Source organism: Salvelinus fontinalis, chromosome 1 (assembly GCF_029448725.1).
Source record: "Salvelinus fontinalis isolate EN_2023a chromosome 1, ASM2944872v1, whole genome shotgun sequence".
In the NCBI taxonomy this organism is placed as follows: domain Eukaryota; kingdom Metazoa; phylum Chordata; class Actinopteri; order Salmoniformes; family Salmonidae; genus Salvelinus; species Salvelinus fontinalis.
In genome coordinates this window covers 67,063,907-67,081,907 of record NC_074665.1, presented here as the reverse complement: position 1 = coordinate 67,081,907, position 18,001 = coordinate 67,063,907, and the positions used below count along the sequence as shown (strand labels likewise).

Genomic DNA, 18,001 nt, shown 5'->3' with positions numbered 1-18,001 from the left:
TCAAAACTGTAATATCTTATGATTCACAGAGTCGTGGCTGAACAACGTCATGATCAACATACAGCTGGCTGATACGCTGTATCAGCAGGAAAGAACAGTGGCGTCTGGTAAGACAAGGGGTGGCGGACTATGCATATATGTAAACAACAGCTGGTGCACGGAAGTCTCAAGGTTTTGCTCACCTGAGGTAGAGTATCTCATGATACGCTGCAGACCGCACTATCTTCCTAGAGAGTTTATCTGTATTTTTCGTAGCTATCTACATATCCCCACAGACTAATGCTGGCACTAAGACTGCACTCAATGAGCTGTATTCCGCCATTAGCAAACAGGAACATGCTCACCCAGAGGAGGCGCTCCTAGTGGCTGGGGACATTAATGCAGGGAAACTTAAATCCGTCTTACCAAATTTCTATCAGCATGTTAAATGTGCAACCAGAGGGAAAAAAACTCTGACCACCTTTACTCCACACACAGAGACGCATACAAAGCTCTCCCTCACCCTCCATTTGACAAATCTGACCATAATTCTATCCTCCTGATTCTTGATTACAAGCAAAAAGTAAAGCAGGACACACCAGTGACTAGATTAATAAAAAATTGGTCAGATGAAGCAGATGCTAAGCTACAGGACTGTTTTGCTAGCACAGACTGGAATATGTTCCAGGATTCTTCCTATGGCATTGAGGACTACACCACATCAGTCATTGGCTTCATCAATAAGTGCATCGATGACGTCGTTCCCACAGAATCCGTACGTACATACACCAACCAGAAGCCATGGATTACAGGTAACATCCGCACTGAGCTAAAGGCTAGAGCTGCCGCTTTCAAGGAGCAGGACTCTAACCCAGAAGCTCATTAGAAATCCCGCTATGCCCTGTGATGAACCATCAAACAGGCAAAGGGTCAAAACAGGACCAAGATCGAATCGTACTACACCGGCTCTGACGCTCGTCGGATGTGGCAGGGCCAGCAAACCACTACAGACTACAAAGGGAAGCACAGCCGAGATCTGCCCAGTGACACAAGCCTACCAGCTGAGTTAAACAACTGCAATGCTCGCTTCGAGGCAAATAACACTGAAACATGCATGAGAGCACCAGCTGTTTCGGAAAACTATGTGATCACGCTCTCCGCAGCCAATGTGAGTAAGACCTTTAATCAGGTCAACATTCACAAGGCCTCAGGGCCAGAGAGATTACCAGGACATATACTCAGTGCACACGCTGACCAACTGGCAAGTGTCTTCACTGACATTTTAAACCTCTCCCTGTCCGAGTCTGTAATACCAACATGTTTTAAGCAGACTACCATAGTCCCTGTGCCCAAAAACACTAAGGTAACCTGCAAAAATGACTACCGGCCCGTAGCACTCACGTCTGTAGCTTTGAAGTGCTTTGAAAGGCTGGTCATGGGTCACATCAACACCCTTATCCCAGAAACCCTAAACCCACACTAATTTGCAAAGCACCCTAACAGATCCACAGATGATGCAATCTCTACTGCACTCCACACTGCGCTTTCCCACCTGGACAAAAGGAACACCTATGTGACAATGCTATTAATTGACTACAGCTCAGCATTCAACACCATAGTGCCCTCAAAACTCATCAATAAGCTAAGGACCCTGGGACTAAACACCTCCCTCTGCAACTGGATCCTGGACTTCCTGACGGGCCGCCCCATGTGGTAAAGGTAGGAAACAACACATCCGCCATGCTGATCTTCAACACAGGGGCCCCTCAGCGGTGTGTGCTCAGTCCCATCCTGTACTCCCTGTTCACTCATGACTGCACGGCCAGGCACGACTCCAACACCATCATTAGCTTTGCTACAACAGTGGTAGGCCTGATCACCGATAATGACGAGACAGCCTATAGGGAGGAGGTCAGAGACATGGCCGTGTGGTGCCAGGACAACAACCTCTACCTCAACGTGATCAAGAAAAAGGAGATGATTGTGGACTACAGGAACAAGAGGACCGAGAACGCCCCCATTCTTTTCAACGGGACTGTAGTGGAGCAGGTTGAGAGCTTCAAGTTCCTCGGTGTCCACATCAACAACAAACTAACATGGTCCAAGCATTCCCCCTCAGGAGACTGAAAAGATTTGGCACGGGTCCTCAGATCCTCAAAATGTTCTACAGCTGCACCGTCGGGAGCATCCTGACTGGTTGCATCACTGCCTGGTATGAAAACTGTGACCGCAAGGCACTACAGAGGGTACAACACTGTACATCACTGGGGCAAAGCTTCCTGCCATCCAGGACCTCTATACCAGGTGGTGTCAGAGGAAGACCCTAAAAATTGTCAAAGACAGCAGCCACCCTAGTCATAAACTGTTCTCTCTGCTACCGCACGGCATGCGGTACCTGAGCACCAAATCTAGGTCCAAGAGGCTTCTAAACAGCTTCTACCCCCAAGCCATAAGACTACTAAACATCTAATCAAATGGCTACCCAGACTATTTGCATTGTCCCCCCCCTTTACACCGCTGCTACTCTCTGTTGTTATCTATGCATAGTCACTTAATTAACTCTACCTACATGTACAGTGGGGCAAAAAAGTATTTAGTCAGCCACCAATTGTGCAAGTTCTCCCACTTAAAAAGATGAAAGAGGCCTGTAAAGTTCAAACAGGTGCCATTAATACAGGTAATAAGTGGAGGACAGAGGAGCCTCTTAAAGAAGAAGTTACAGGTCTGTGAGAGCCAGAAAGGTGACAAAATACGTATTTTCCACCATAATTTGCAAATAAATTAATAAAAAATCCTCCAATGTGATTTTCTGGATTTTTTTTCTCATTTTGTCTGTCATAGTTGTACCTATGATGAAAATTACAGGCCTCTCTCATCTTTTTAAGTGGGAGAACTTGCACTATTGGTGGCTGACTAAATACTTTTTTGCCCCACTGTACATATTACCTCAATTACCTCAACTAACCGGTGCGCTCGCACATTGACTCTGTACCAGTACCCCCCCTGTATATAGTCTCGCTATTGTTATTTTACTTCTGCTCTTTAATTACCTGTTCCTGTTATTTATTTATTTATTTTTAACTGCATTTTTGGTTAGGGGCTAAGTAAGTAAGCATTTCACTGTAAGGTCTACACCTGTTGTATTCGGCGCATGTGACTAATAAAATTAGATTTTTTGGCGTGTTCCTTGCCTATAATAGAAACCCTTATTGGGGTAGCCCTCTTGAGGTGATTGTTGGAAGGCTATACTACAGGAACCCTCTGTGAAAGTGTGGAAGTGCAGATTGGCTTACAAAATGAAATAGAACCATGTCAGTAGCAGGGAACACACTGACATACTATAAGAACACTCAACAGATTGAGTGAGGAAGTGACTGACCATTGTTGTGGCAGGTGTATGAGGATATTTTCTTTACAAATGTGACTTTTTTCCCCTAGTTGTACCTGACTTTTTCAACATGCAGAACTATTCTTTCCATACAAATTAATGTGATTATTGACTTAAGCATTTGGTCTTCAGAGAACGTTTAATCTGATAGTGATATATATAATCTGAAAGTGAAAATTCATCCAGGGGATTTTTACATAAATTGGGCAAATTCTGTCACACTACCACTACACTTGTTTTATTCTTCATTGATTCCAAAGAGGGGATAGAAACCAAAATCCATCATTTTTTGACCTGTAAATTGGAAAATAGTTGAAACCAGGTCAAAGTCACAGCACAAGATGTCCTGGATAACTGTTAAAGTCAATTTTACCATTCCTTAAGCACATAACCAGATTAATTAATTGGCCTACATGCACTTACTTTGTGTCAGAAAATATGCTGTAATGTAATATGGTTTGTTGCTTTACATTAGAATTTGAAATCGCCTCACTGGAACAGGAAATCACCTAATACACAGTGGGTAAGATGAATGCACAGACATTGACATGCACAGACTAGTAATACAAAATAAAGAATGCACTTTACCCACAAATTAAATTGATATACAGTCGGTAGTATTTTCAAGCATTGCGGCAGCATGAAAACACGCTTCAGTCTTTTGAAAACCTAACTCTGGGATAGAATGTTATTTTTCAGAGGGACAATAAAAACAAAAGTTATGTCATAGACACCAGAATGGCTTTTCAAGAGGTGTTGAGTGTTAGTGAGTGATCCAGTCTGTCCTAACTTAAATTTGCTTGAAAATCAGAGACAAGGTTTCAATATTGCTGTTCATCAATGATTCCCAACCAGATTTACTAAGCTTGAGCAATTTTTATAAAAACAATGGATTTACTGTATGTTGCCCTAAGAGGTGATTCATTTGAATGTATTTGTTACTGTGTCTTACCTCTACAGACTGGAAGAGGGTTGCTCCACTGTCCATTCATCCTGCACTGGGCTCTTGAGGCACCATGCAACAGATATCCTTTGCTGCAGGTGAAGTTTACCACATCGTTCAGGTTGAACTCGCTGCAGTTAGTTCGACCATTTGTTGGGTTTCCAGGGTGACCGCAGGTAATGGCTATGAAAACATTTGAGGCAGCCAAGGGAGAGCAAAAATAGTTTGGTACAGATATTTAAAGTAGGTAATGGGCCGAAGCATCGTATCTGCTTTAGTTTTCGATTTGATCGATCTCTGGTGAGGGAGGAGCTGGTTTTTACATACTGTGTATATTTCTTTCTTCTGAATACATTTCCATTTGTTATGGAAAATGTTTTTACAAATACTTGCTTTTATGTTCGCTAGCTGGACAGGAAAACTCTGCCAAGTACTTAACAGTAAACCAATCAAAACTCGTGTACTATCCAGGTACCATCTCTGTTGATCACGTCTGCCAATCACGTTTTCTGTACTTGAGGATAAGTTGTGAACATGAAAGAATAATCTGTAGTTGTAAATACATTCTCGAACATGTAACTGATGAGTTGTGAACATGGAAATATGTGCATATCAATTTTGCGCGCTCAGACTTTCGGCACTGCTTTAGCGCCCTACCATGTGCAAACAGTAATTTGCAAGCATGGAGAGAGAGCAGGAGTTCTTGGTGGTGGGACCTGTTTCTTCTAACAGATCACATGAGGTTTTCAAAGACCAGTATATTCTACACTGGTTAGTTGGTGACAGCTCACATGGGCCGTGTTCTCTGTCAATCACGACGTGCTTAACCACGTTACCACTTGGGCAATGTCCACCAAAGAAGCCCAGCTGTTAGCTGTCATGGTGGGTAAGTTTAAATGTATTTATTTTATGGCTAGGTAGCAAGCTTTTTTCTCCTTTGTAATACGTTTTTGGAAGCTATTCTCCAAATTATTGTTATTAAGTGTTTGTAACTCTAATGTTGTAGTCTGATGCTAGCTACCAAAATCAATTAGGTAAAGTAATTTTGCAAACTCAATCGTTGTTAGTAGTAAAATAATGGATTGTCAAGAATTAGGCACCATCAACTTTCAGAAGGTGAGTAGGAAAGTTAGCCTAATCATTTAAACCAACTATATACTGTATATTCACATTCCAACTGGCCTAAGGCTGGGAAACTTCAGGAACTCCGATTTCATGAGAGAATACTGTTATGTAGACGAACAAGACTAGCTAAATTCTTTATAAACTGCTTGGGTGTACTAGCTACATCTCTCCTCATGTTCGAGCTAACATAAATACTGTTTAACGCAAGCAGGTATGGTGTCTCCCATAGGGTATATAAGGTGAGTAAAAAAGAACACACAACAATAATTCAAAAGGGATACATTGAGAACATAACAAATACAACTGTTTAAAATGGGCGCTCATGACAAGTTGGAATACAACTCTTAAATGTTGATGCTGTTGACAGCATGTGATTATTAATTATTGTTATTTGTTTAGAGGGTGGGTCAGCTTTAATATTGCAGATAGATTGTGGCTTCCATCAATGTAATTGTCTGCATCATTTCCAATCCCCCTTATATATTTTGTAAATATATCAAATACATACAGTTGAAGTCGGAAGTTTACATATACCTTAGATAAATACATTTAAAAACTCAGTATTTCACAATTCCTGACATTTAATTTCAGTAAAAATTCCCTGTCTTAGGTCAGTTAGGATCACCACTTTATTTTAAGAAAGCGAAATGTCAGAATAATAGTGGAGAGAATTATTGATTTCAGCTTTTATTTCCATTTCCACATTCCCAGTGGGTCAGAATGTCACGTTCCTGACCTTGTTTTCCTTTTGTATAGTTGTGTTTAGTGGGTCAGGTCGTGAGCTGGGTGGGCAGTCTGTGTTTGTTCTATGTTAAGTTTCAAGTTTAATTGACCTTGTATGGCTCTCAATCAGAGGCAGGTGTTTTACGTTTTCCTCTGATTGAGAACCATATATAGGGAGGTTGTTTCACTTTGTTTGTTGTGGGTGGTTGTCTTCCGTGTCTCTGTATGTTGCACCACACGGGACTGTTTCGGTTTGTTATGTTTATGTAGTCTGTTATATATATTATAGTGTTTTCGTGTTTCGTTTTACTTTAATAAATATCATTATGTCGGAAAACTATCACGCTGCATATTGGTCCTCAGATCCTTCTCGCCTCTCCTCGTCTGAGGAGGAGGACGAAGTAGACAATCGTTACAGAACCACCCACCTCTCAAGGATCAAGCAGCGGGGAAAAGGGCAGCGACAGCAACCGCAGAAATCCCAGGATTCATGGACATGGGAGGAGATCTTGAACGGAGAAGGACCCTGGGCACAGGCTGGGGAGTATCGCCGCCCCAAAGCTGAGCTGGAGGAAGCGAAAGCTGAGCGGCGGCGAAATGAGGAGGCAGCAAGGCAGCGGGACAGGTACGAGAGGCAGCCCCAAAATTTTTTGGGGGAAGGGGCTAGAAAGGAGTGTGGCTAAGCCAGGTAGCAGACCTGAGCGCACTCCTCGTGCTTATTATAAGCAACGCGTCACTGGTCAGGCACCGTGTTATGCGGTTAAGCGCATGGTGTCGCCAGTGCGTGCCCATAGCCCGGTGCGCTATAGGGCAGCCCCCCGAAAGTGTCGTGTGAGTGTGGGCATCCAGCCGGGGCGTATTGTGCCTGCTCAGCGCGTCTGGTCTCCGGTACTCAGTTTCGGTCTAGGGTATCCTGCGCCGGCTCTGCGTGCTGTGTCTCCGGGGCGCTGAGAGGGTGCAGTGCGTCCTATGCCTACGCTTCGCTCGTACCGAGCAAATGTGGGAGTGGAGCCTAAGAGAGAGGTGCGCGTAGTAGGCACTAGATCTCCAGTGCTCATCCACAGCCCGGTTCAACCTGTGCCTGCACTCTGGAGGGTACGGGCTGGAATAGTACTCCAGCCTGGGGGAGTGGTGCAAAGGCTGCGCACCAGAGCTCCAGTGCTCCCCCACAGCCCGGTCCTTCAGGTGCCTCCTTTTAACATCAAGCCTCCTGTAGGTCTCTCCAGCCTGGTGGGTCCTGTGGCAGCCCCACGCACCAGGCTGTCTCTCCGTCTCCTCCCTACAGGTGTGCCAGTCTGTCCAGAGCCGCCTGCACTGCCAGTCTGCCCAGAACTGTCTGTCTGTCTGTCCCGAGCTGTCAGAGCTGCCCGTTTTTCCAGAGCCGTCAGCCAGCCAGGACCAGCCAGAGCCGTCGGCCAGCCAGGACCAGCCAGAGCCGTCCAGCCAGGACCAGCCAGAGCCGTCCAGCCAGGACCAGCCAGAGCCGTCCAGCCAGGACCAGCCAGAGCCGTCCAGCCAGGACCAGCCAGAGCCGTCCAGCCAGGACCAGCCAGAGCCGGCCAGCCAGGACCAGCCAGAGCCGTCCAGCCAGGACCCGCCAGAGCCGTCCAGCCAGGACCCGCCAGAGCCGTCCAGCCAGGATCCGCCAGAGCCGTCCAGCCAGGATCCGCCAGAGCCGTCCAGCCAGGATCCGCCAGAGCCGTCCAGCCAGGATCCGCCAGAGCCGTCCAGCCCGGAGCTGCCGTCCCTCAGCCCGGAGCTGCCGTCCCTCAGCCCGGAGCTGCCGTCCCTCAGCCCGGAGCTGCCGTCCATCAGTCCGGAGCTGCCGTACCTCAGTCCGGAGCTGCCCCTTATCCCTGTGCTGCCCCTTATCCTGATGCTGCCCCTTAATTTAGGTGGGTTTAGTAGGAGGGTGGTCATTGGGAGGGGGATACAGAAGCGGGGAGTGACTATGGTGGTGTGGGGACAGCGTCCGGAGCCGGAGCCGCCAACGTGGACAGATGCCCACCCAACCCTCCCCTTGAGGTTGAGTTTTGCGGCCGGAGTCCGCATCTTGGGGGGGTAATGTCGCGTTCCTGACCTGGTTTTCCTTTTGTATAGTTGTGTTTAGTGGGTCAGGACGTGAGCTGGGTGGGCAGTCTGTGTTTGTTCTATGTTAAGTGTCAAGTTTAATTGACCTTGTATGGCTCTCAATCAGAGGCAGGTGTTTTACGTTTTCCTCTGATTGAGAACCATATATAGGGAGGTTGTTTCACTTTGTTTGTTGTGGGTGGTTGTCTTCCGTGTCTCTGTATGTTGCACCACACGGGACTGTTTCGGTTTGTTCGTTCGTTTATGTAGTCTGTTCCTGTTCGTGTGTTCTTCATAGTTTGTAAGTTCTCAAGTCAGGTCTGTCTACATCGTTCATTTGTTTTGTAGTCTGTTATAGTGTTTTCGTGTTTCGTTTTACTTTAATAAATATCATTATGTCGGAAAACTATCACTCTGCGTATTGGTCCTCAGATCCTTCTCGCCTCTCCTCGTCTGAGGAGGAGAACGAAGTAGACAATCGTTGCACAGAAGTTTACATACACTCAATTAGTATTTGGTAGCATTGCCTTTAAATTGCTTAATTTGAGTCAAACGTTTCACGTAGCCTTCCACAAGCATCCCACAAGTGGGGTGACTTTTGGCCCATTCCTCCTGACAGAGCTGGTGTAACTGAGTCAGGTTTGTAGGCCTCCTTGCTCGCACACGCTTTTTCAGTTCCGCCCACAAATTTTCTATAGGATTGAGGTCAGGGCTTTGTGATGGCCACTCCAATACCTTGACTTTGTTGTCCTTAAGCCATTTTGCCACACCTTTGGAAGTATGCTTGGGGTCATTGTCCATTTGGAAGACCCATTTGCGACCAAGCTTTAACTTCCTGACTGATGTCTTGAGATGTTCCTTCAATATATGCACATAATTTTCTTTCCTCATGATGCTATGTATTTTGTGAAGTGCACCAGTCCCTCCTGCAGCAAAGCACCCCCACAAAATGATGCTGCCACCCCCGTGCTTCACAGTTGGGATGGTGTTCTTCAGCTTGCAAGCCTCCCCCTTTTTCCTCCAAACATAACGATGGTCATTATGGCCAAACAGTTATTTTTTTGTTTCATCAGACCAGATGACATTTCTCCAAAAAGTACGATCTTTGTCCCCATGTGCAGTTGCAAACCGTAGTCTTGCTTTTGATGGCGATTTTGGAGCACTGGCTCGATACAGGACTTGTTGTACTGTGGATATAGATACTTTTTGTACCTGTTTCCTCCAGCATCTTCACAAGGTCCTTTGCTGTTGTTCTGGGATTGATTTGCACTTTTCGCACCAAAGTACGTTAATCTCTAGGAGACAGAACGCGTCTCCTTCCTGAGCGGTATGACGGTTGTGTGGTCCCATGGTGTTTATACTTGCATACTATTGTTTGTACAGATGAACGTGGTACCCTCAGGCATTTGGACATTGCTCCCAAGGATGAACCAGACTTGTGGAGGTCTACAATTATTTTTCTGAGGTCTTGGCTGATATTGTCTGATTTTCCCATGATGTAAAGCAAAGAGGCACTGAGTTTGAAGGTAGGCCTTGAAATACATCCAAATGTACACCTCCAATTGACTCAAATGATGTCAATTAGCCTATCAGAAGCTTCTAAAGCCATGACATCATTTTCTGGAATTTTCCAAGCTGTTTAAAGGAACAGTCAACTTAGTGTATGTAAACTTCTGACCCACTGGAATTGTAATACAGTGAATTATAAGTGAAATAATCTGTCTGTAAACAATTGTTAGAAAAATTACTTGTGTCATGCACAAAGTAGATGTCCTATCCGACTTGCCAAAACTATAGTTGTTAACAAGAAATGTGTGGAGTGGTTGAAAAACAAGTTTTAATGACCAACTTAAGTGTATGTATAAACTTCTGACTTCAACTGTATACATTAACAATTAAAAGTTTGGACACACCTACTCATTCCAGGGTTTTTCTTTATTTTTACTATTTTCTACATTGTAGAATAATAGTGAAGAGATCAAAACTATGAAATAACACATATGGAATATACAGTGTCAGACTCTTCAAAGTAGCCACCCTTTGATTTGATGACAGCTTTGCACACTCTTGGCATTCTCTCATCCAGCTTCATGGTGTAGTCACTTGGAATGCATTTCAATTAACAGGTTTGCCTTCTTAAAAGTTAATTTGTGGAATTTCTTTCCTTCTTAATGCATTTGAGCCAATCAGTTGTGTTGTGACAAGGTAGGGGTGGTATACAGAATATAGCCCTATTTGGTAAAAGACCAAGTCCATATTATGGCAAGAACAGCTCAAATAAGCAAAGAGAAACAACAGTCCATCATTACTTTAAGACAAAAAGGTCAGTCAATACGGAACATTTTAAGAACTTTGAAAGTTTCTTCAAATGCAGTCCCAAAAACCATCAAGCGCTATGATGAAACTGGCTCTCATGAGGATCGCCACAGGAAAGGAAGACACAGAGTTACTTCTGCTGCAGAGGATAAGTTCATTCGAGTTACCAGCCTCAGAAATAGCAGCCCAAATAAATGTTTCAAAGAGTTCAAGTAGACATATCTCAACATCAACTGTTCAGAGGAGACTGTGTGAATCAGGCCTTCATAATCGAGTTCCTGCAAAGAAACCACTACTAAAGGACACCAAGAAAAAGAGACTTGCTTGGGCAAGAAACCAGAGCAATGGACATTAGACTGGTGGAAATCTGTCCTTTGATCTGATGAGTCAAAATTTGAGATTTTTGGTTCCAAACGCCTTGTCTTTGTGAGACACAGAGTAGGTGAACAGATGATCTCCGCATGTGTGGTTCCCACTGTGAAGCATTGAGGAGGAGTTGTGATGGTGTGGGGGTGCTTTGCTGGTGACACTGGCAGTCATTTATTTAGAATTCAAGGCACTCTTAACCAGCATTTTTACCACCACATTCTGCAGCGATACGCCATCCCATCTGGTTTGCACTTAATGGGACTATCATTTGTTTTTCAACAGGAAAATGACACAAAACACACCTACAGGCTGCGTAAGGGCTATTTGACAAAGAATGAGAGTGATGGAGCGCTACCTCAAATGACCTGGCCTCCACAATTACCTGACCTCAACCCAATTGAGATGGTTTGGGATGAGTTGGATCGCAAAGTGAAGGAAAAGCAGCCAACAAGTGCTCAGCATATGTGGGGGAAAAATGCATTTCAGGTGAAGCTGGTTGAGAGAATGCTAAGAGTGTTATAAGCTGTCTTCAAGGCAAAGGGTGGCTACTTTGTAGAATTTGTAGAACACATTTTTGGTTACTACATGATTCCATAGGTGTTATTTCATAGTTTTGATGTCTTCAGTATTATTCTATAATGTAGAATAAAATTAAGAAAAACCCTGGAATGAGTAGGTGTGTCCAAACTTTTGAATGGTACTGTATAAATACACAACCGTTCAAAAGTTTGGGGTCACTAAGAAATGCCCTTGTTTTTTAAAGAAAAGCACACTTTTTGACCATTAAAATAACATCAAATTGATCAGAAATACAGTGTAGACATGTTTAATGTTGTAAAGGACTATTGTAGCTGGAAACATCTGATTTTCTTTTCATGGATTATCTACAAAGACATACAGAGGCCCATTATCAGTAACCATCACTCCTGTGTTCCAATGGCACATTGTGTTACAGTAGCTAATCCAAGTTTATCATTTTAAAAGGCTAATTGATCATTAGAAAATCCTTTTGCAATTATGTTAGCACAGCTGAAAACTGTTGTTCTGATTAAAGAAGCAATAAAACTGACCTTCTTTAGACTAGTTGAGTATCTGGAGCATCAGCATTTGTGGGTTCGATTACAGTCTCAAAATGGACAGAAACAAAGAAATTTCTTCTGAAACTCGTCAGTCTATTCTTGTTCTGAGAAATGAAGGCTATTCCATGCGAGAAATTGCCAAGAAACTGAAGATCTCGTGCAACGCTGTGTACTACACCCTTCACAGAACAGCGCAAACTGTCTCTATCCAGGATAGAAAGAGGAGTGAGAGGCCCCGGTGCACAACTGAGCAAGAGAGAGTACATTAGTGTCTAGTTTGAGAAACAGACACCTCACAAGTCCTCAACTGTCAGCTTCATTAAATAGTACCCGCAAAACACCAGTCTTAACATCAACAGTGGAGAGCCGAATTCAGGATGCTGGGCTTCCAGGCAGAGTTCCTCTGTCCAGTGTCTGTGTTCTTTTGCCCATCTTAATCTTTTCTTTCGATTGGCTTGTCTGAGATATGGCTTTTTTCCCCAACTCTGCCTAGAAGACAAGCATCCTGGAGAGTCACCTCTACACTGTTGACGTTGAGACTGGTGTTTTGCGGGTAATGTTTGAGGAGTTTCTCCCATTCTTCTCGCAGATCCTCTCAAGCTCTGTCAGGTTGGATGGGGAGCGTCGCTGCACAGCTATTTTCAGGTCTCTTCAGAGTTGTTCGATTAAGTTCAAGTCCGGGCTCTGGCTGGGCCACTCAAGGACATTTAGAGACTTGTTCCAAAGCCACAGCATGATGCTTCCACTACCATGCTTCACCGTAGGGATGGTGCCACGATTCCTCCAGACGTGACGCTTAATCTTGGTTTCATCAAACCTGTTTCTCATGGTCAGAGTCCTTTAAGTGTCTTTTGGCAAACTTCAAGCGGGCTGTCAGGTGCCTTTTACTGTAGAGTGGCTTCCATCTTGCCACTACCATAAAGTGCTTATTGGTGGAGTTGTGCAGAGATGGTTGTCCTTCTGGAAGGTTCTCCCATCTCCACAGAGGAACTCTGGAGCTTTGTCAGACTGACCATCAGGTTGTTGGTCACCTCCCTGACTAAGAATCCCCCCCCGATTGCTCAGTTTAGCCGGGCGTCCAGCTCTAGGAATTGTCTTGATGGTGCCAAACGTCTTCCATTTAAGAATGATGGAGGCCACTGCATTCCTGTGGACCTCCAATGCTGCAGAAATGTGTTGGTACTCTTCCCCAGATCTGTGCCTCGACACAATCATGTCTCGGAGCTCTACGCACAATTGCTCTGACATGCACTGTCAGCTGTGGGACCTTATATTATATTTTGGTACCCTGTCTCGGAGCTCTACGGACAATTCGTTCGACCACATGTCTTGGTTTTTGCTTTGACATGCACTGTCAACTGTGGGACCCTACAGTATAGAGACAGGTGTGTGCCTTTTCCAAATCATGTCCAATCAATTGAATTTACCACAGGTGTACTCCAATCAAGTTGTAGGAAGATCTCAAGAATGATCAATGGAAACAGGATGCACCTGAGCTCAATTTTGAGTCTCATAGCAAAGGATCTAAATATTTATGTAATAATGTATTTTTATTTATTTAAAAAATGTATTTGCAAAATTGTCTAAACCTGATTTTGCTTTGTCATTATGGGGTATTGTATGTAGATTGATGAGGAAAAAAATTGTATTTAATCCATTTTAAAATAAGGCTGAATATTACAAAATGTGGAAGTCAAGGGGTCTAAAAACTTTCAGAATGCGCTGTATATAAAAATTCCAGTCTTACTTTATCAAAAGCTATAAGGGCACAAGGCGAGACCCTTATGCAGACACAGGAGGCAGATGGTTGAGCTCCGATATTTATTACACCAAAAGGGGTAGGCAAAAGGCAGGTTGGGGATAGGCGAGAGTTCATAAACCAGGTAAGAATCGAAACAGTACCAGGGCATAGGCAGGCTCGAGGTCTGGACAGTCAGGGGTTCAGTGAACAGGTCCGAGTCCAAACAGTACAAGGGGATAGGCAAGCTCGAGGTCAGAACAGGCAGAGTGGTCAGGCAGTTGGATACGGCATCAGGACAGGCAAGGGTCAAAACCAGGAGGGCTAGAAAAAACAGAGACTGGGAAAAATAGGAGCTAGGAGAAACACTGGTTGACTTGGCAAAACAAGACAAACTGGCACAGAGAGACAGGAAACGCAGGGATAAATACACTGGGGACTAATGGGGAAAACAGGAGACACCTGATGGTGGGTGGAAACAATCACCAAGCCAGGTGAAACAGATCAGGGTGTGACAAAAGCCTTTTCAAAGGCATCTATGAATACCAGGCCTGGCGTGTGATTAACGAAGTTACTTCTTCAAACAATCAAGACAATTTGTATTGCATGCTGCATCCCCCTGGGCACAGACTGGCTGAATTAACATTGTTTCCACATCATTTCAATGAAATTACATTGAACCAACATGGAATACTGAAAACATTGAATTGAAGTCTGTGCCCAGTGGAATATTTCAAGTGCACTCAAGATATTTATCTTATTTCATCACACACATGAGGCTGCATTTACATCTTCTATAGAAGCAGGCTATTGGCTGCCTTCGTCACATGGGGAATATACGGGAGTTCTGATTGGTTCCAAGTTCAGCAGTTTGGCAAATTTGCCTGAGAAGACAGTGTTGAAGTATACTTTTTATGAGAAAGCGTGCAAGAACTGAAGGTGACAACAAATGTTACAGTCATCATAAGAATGTTTTACTGTCATATAAAAAAAAAATCAGCTCCTCCCTTGACAAGGATCGATCAACTTCACGTTTTTAAGCATCAGCCCACCACCTGAAGGTGGAGAATTCCTGTACATCTCTGATTGTTAAGGGAGAATCGATAGGAACAATTAAAAAAACTAAAGTTATTGCACTTACGAACACAAACAGGAGCTTGTCCAGACCATCTGTGGTCCTGTTGACAGATCCGAACCGATGTTCCAATAAGGCGAAAGCCCAGGTTGCACTGATAGACAACAGTGTCACGATAACTGGAGCCATCTCCACTGATATGACCATTGATGATTGGATCAGGGGAGTCACAGTGGCCAGCTAGAAGGGAGAATAAACCAAATATTTGCATAATATTTTCAGTTAGATAAAACGTAAAATAGTCTCAATCTCATGGATAGAATTATCAATATAAAAAGTTCCCTACATAAAATTTGGGACGCTGGTAATTGAAGAGAAATCATGACCTTCAAGAGTTTGAAACTGTAAACACAACTGTAACCTGATAAATCTTAATGAGTTTCTGGCATAATGATGTGAAAACCATAAAGATGTGCTAGCCCATTTGGGGGTCTTACAACAACATAAACTTGGGGACTTGTCCAGGATGATACAATTTTGGGGCTCGTCCAGGATGAGAAAAGAAAGAAAACTTAAGCATTAGAAAACCATTTATACTGTACCAAGACATTTGGTTTCCACTCCACTCCAGAGCCCGTTGGCCCCACATTCCCTCACATGTGACCCAACCAGTGTGTATCCCGTATTACACATGAAGATCGCTGTGGCGCCAAACGTAATCAGGGTTCCTATCTTGTTGCCATAGGGAGGAGAGGGGAGGTCCCCACACGAGATAACTGGAAGTGACACAGACAATCAGAGACTGGGTTATACGTGGTTGCACGCCACTGTGCCTGAGTGGAAACAAATTCCACAATGAGGAATGATTAGCGAATCATTTTGATCTAGTTACTAGATATCCCGGATGAAAGGTATGCAGAGTATTGTGTATTTGTTCTAGAACACTAAATGGGGAAGTGAAACGTGTCTTACAGCAGCTGATTGATTCAGCCCGAACAAATTACCTGTAAATGTTACAATAATTTGAATATGCAACTACCTTATGTAAACACACATTGCTGGCCATTATGCCAACAGACATTATACTGTATATTACCCCTCTTTCTGTTTTGTCATATCGTTCTAATGTATGCTACATTGTGCTTATTTGTTTGTCTACTAGATTCAAGTGGAATGACTAAAGAGGGTGAACTTTTGATGAACTATGCAGAGCAGTGCCCTGTGGATCACTGTGTGTATTCACCTTCTTTCAATTCAAATACAGTCTGGTTCACCACATGAATAAAAAGAGGCGCTAAACCAGGGGTGTCAAACTCATTCCACGGAGGGCCTAGTGTCTGCAGGTTTTTGGTTTTTCCTTTCAATAAAGCCCTAGACAACCAGGTGTGGGGAGTTCCTAACTAATTAGTGATGTTAATTCATCAATCAAGTACAAGGGAGGAGCGAAAACCCGCAGACACTCGGCCCCCCGTGGAATGAGTTTGACACCTGTGCGCTAAACCGAGTATGTAAGTGCATTGGCTATACATACAAATGAGTACTCATCCAGCATATTGTCTTCCCTGTAAAAAAGGCACTCATGGAACGATCAGAAAATATCAGGGGCTCCTAGACGCACCCAATCAAAGCCAAGAACAATGTACCTTTGCATGTTGTGACGGCTCTGAATTTGTCTGAACTGTCTCAACGCTTCCCCTTTAATTCCCAATGAAATAGCCAGCATCAGCTGCGCAAAAGGGGGTTGTGATGGTGGTGCGAAGGAGGATGTGTTCAACCCTCAGTTCCGAAGCTTCTTTACTCCGTTTGTTTTGTTGTATTTAAAAGTGTGCTTTGTAGCCTTGTCTCAAGTTTAACCAGGATCGGATCCACTCATTGCTTCCTTTGGACTACACATCTCAGTTGCTCTCCTCTGGTTCTTCGTGGCCGGATTGGATTGTCTAACTGACCGATTGACGACAACTATTTTGCATACGGATTACATTTGTTTTATTGTGATGTATACCGTGATGATTTATGTGGTCAGTTGTAGTTGAAGACTTACTGAGATTTGATAATCTTAATGGTTGTGTGGTAAAAGAGTTTGACATTCTGATTGTATGATTGAGACTGGGTTTACGCTACACTTTATGAATGGCCAAACATTGCGTGAATAAGGTCCCTTGAGTTCACTTAACTCATTTACCGGGCTGGACTCTTTTAGGCCTGAGGTACGGGACTTTTCTTGAGGAACCAGAGCTAGTTGTTTGTTAAATTATTATGTGTGTGATCATTTATGTTGGTAATACAACCCACACAAAATAATACAATTGTTTTGAAGTTATTTCCAATGTTTTAAGGGTTTATGAAAAGTGTATGTCCATCCTGACTTTTACATGAGTCCTTTGTATTGGTGTAGACTTGACGGACCAGACGGGACTCATTCACTGTTTTCTCTGGTAGGCACAACCTACCTGGCACCCCTGCAAACAATAACCTCAAGTCAAAACCGTTACAATGTTCACCATGGCATGTAAACATATTAAGTCCCCGCTAATCAGAATATTTATCTTCTCCCTCTGACCTCTAATTAGCCGGATCGTATTTCCCTGATTACTTCATCGCCACTACAGTTTATTGTTTACTCAGCACGTCTATGCAGAGGAAATAGGGAGGGCTGTGACCAAAACAAATGATTGGATACTGCCTTGTGACTTCCCAGCTCCCACACCAGATCCTGCAGATTATGAATGCATCCGTCCAGAAATACACTGGGAGCCACAAAGAGGAAGGATTTCAGACGTGTTAACTGCCAGTGTGAATAACAGCTCTGGCCAGACAATGAAATTGCTCTCAGTAATTAGAACAAGGTACTATTAATATAACTATTATTATTATTTCCTATTATTTTTCCAGAACTCTAAGCAGTGCAGCCTGGTGGTAGATGTACAGTCTGTATCTTACTCTTGCAGGTAGACCTCTCCTGGATTCCAGCCCAGGTTCCATTAGCTAAGCACTTGATGGTCCTCCTGCCTCCCAGGTAGAAGCCAGGAGTGCAGCTCAGCATTATCTGAGATCCAAATTCATTCAGTGACCCCGAGATCAGCCGCCACACCATGTGTTCTGAGAGCATGCTCTCAATGTAAGGGCACTGGATCGCTGTGGGGGGAGAGAGAACATGCTAGATTCAATAGAACACACTCAAAAAGCCAGACATGAT

General features: G+C 43.8%; 1 protein-coding gene across 3 annotated transcripts in view; it reads right to left on the bottom strand.

The window, feature by feature from the left end:
• The window catches only part of LOC129860196 (CUB and sushi domain-containing protein 1-like), a 588,526-nt gene that overhangs the window by 31,151 nt on the left and 539,374 nt on the right, over positions 1 to 18,001 (bottom strand). For all 3 annotated transcript variants that reach the window (XR_008760312.1, XM_055930581.1, XM_055930589.1), the window contains exons 51-54: positions 17,746 to 17,940; positions 15,408 to 15,581; positions 14,872 to 15,045; positions 4,320 to 4,493 (exon numbers count right to left, since the gene is read on the bottom strand). Coding sequence is in view for 2 of the 3 variants with exons in the window: in XM_055930581.1 (XP_055786556.1) it covers positions 4,320 to 4,493; positions 14,872 to 15,045; positions 15,408 to 15,581; positions 17,746 to 17,940 (717 nt within the window). In the remaining variant the exon portion in view is untranslated. The remainder of the gene's footprint in view (positions 1 to 4,319; positions 4,494 to 14,871; positions 15,046 to 15,407; positions 15,582 to 17,745; positions 17,941 to 18,001) is intronic.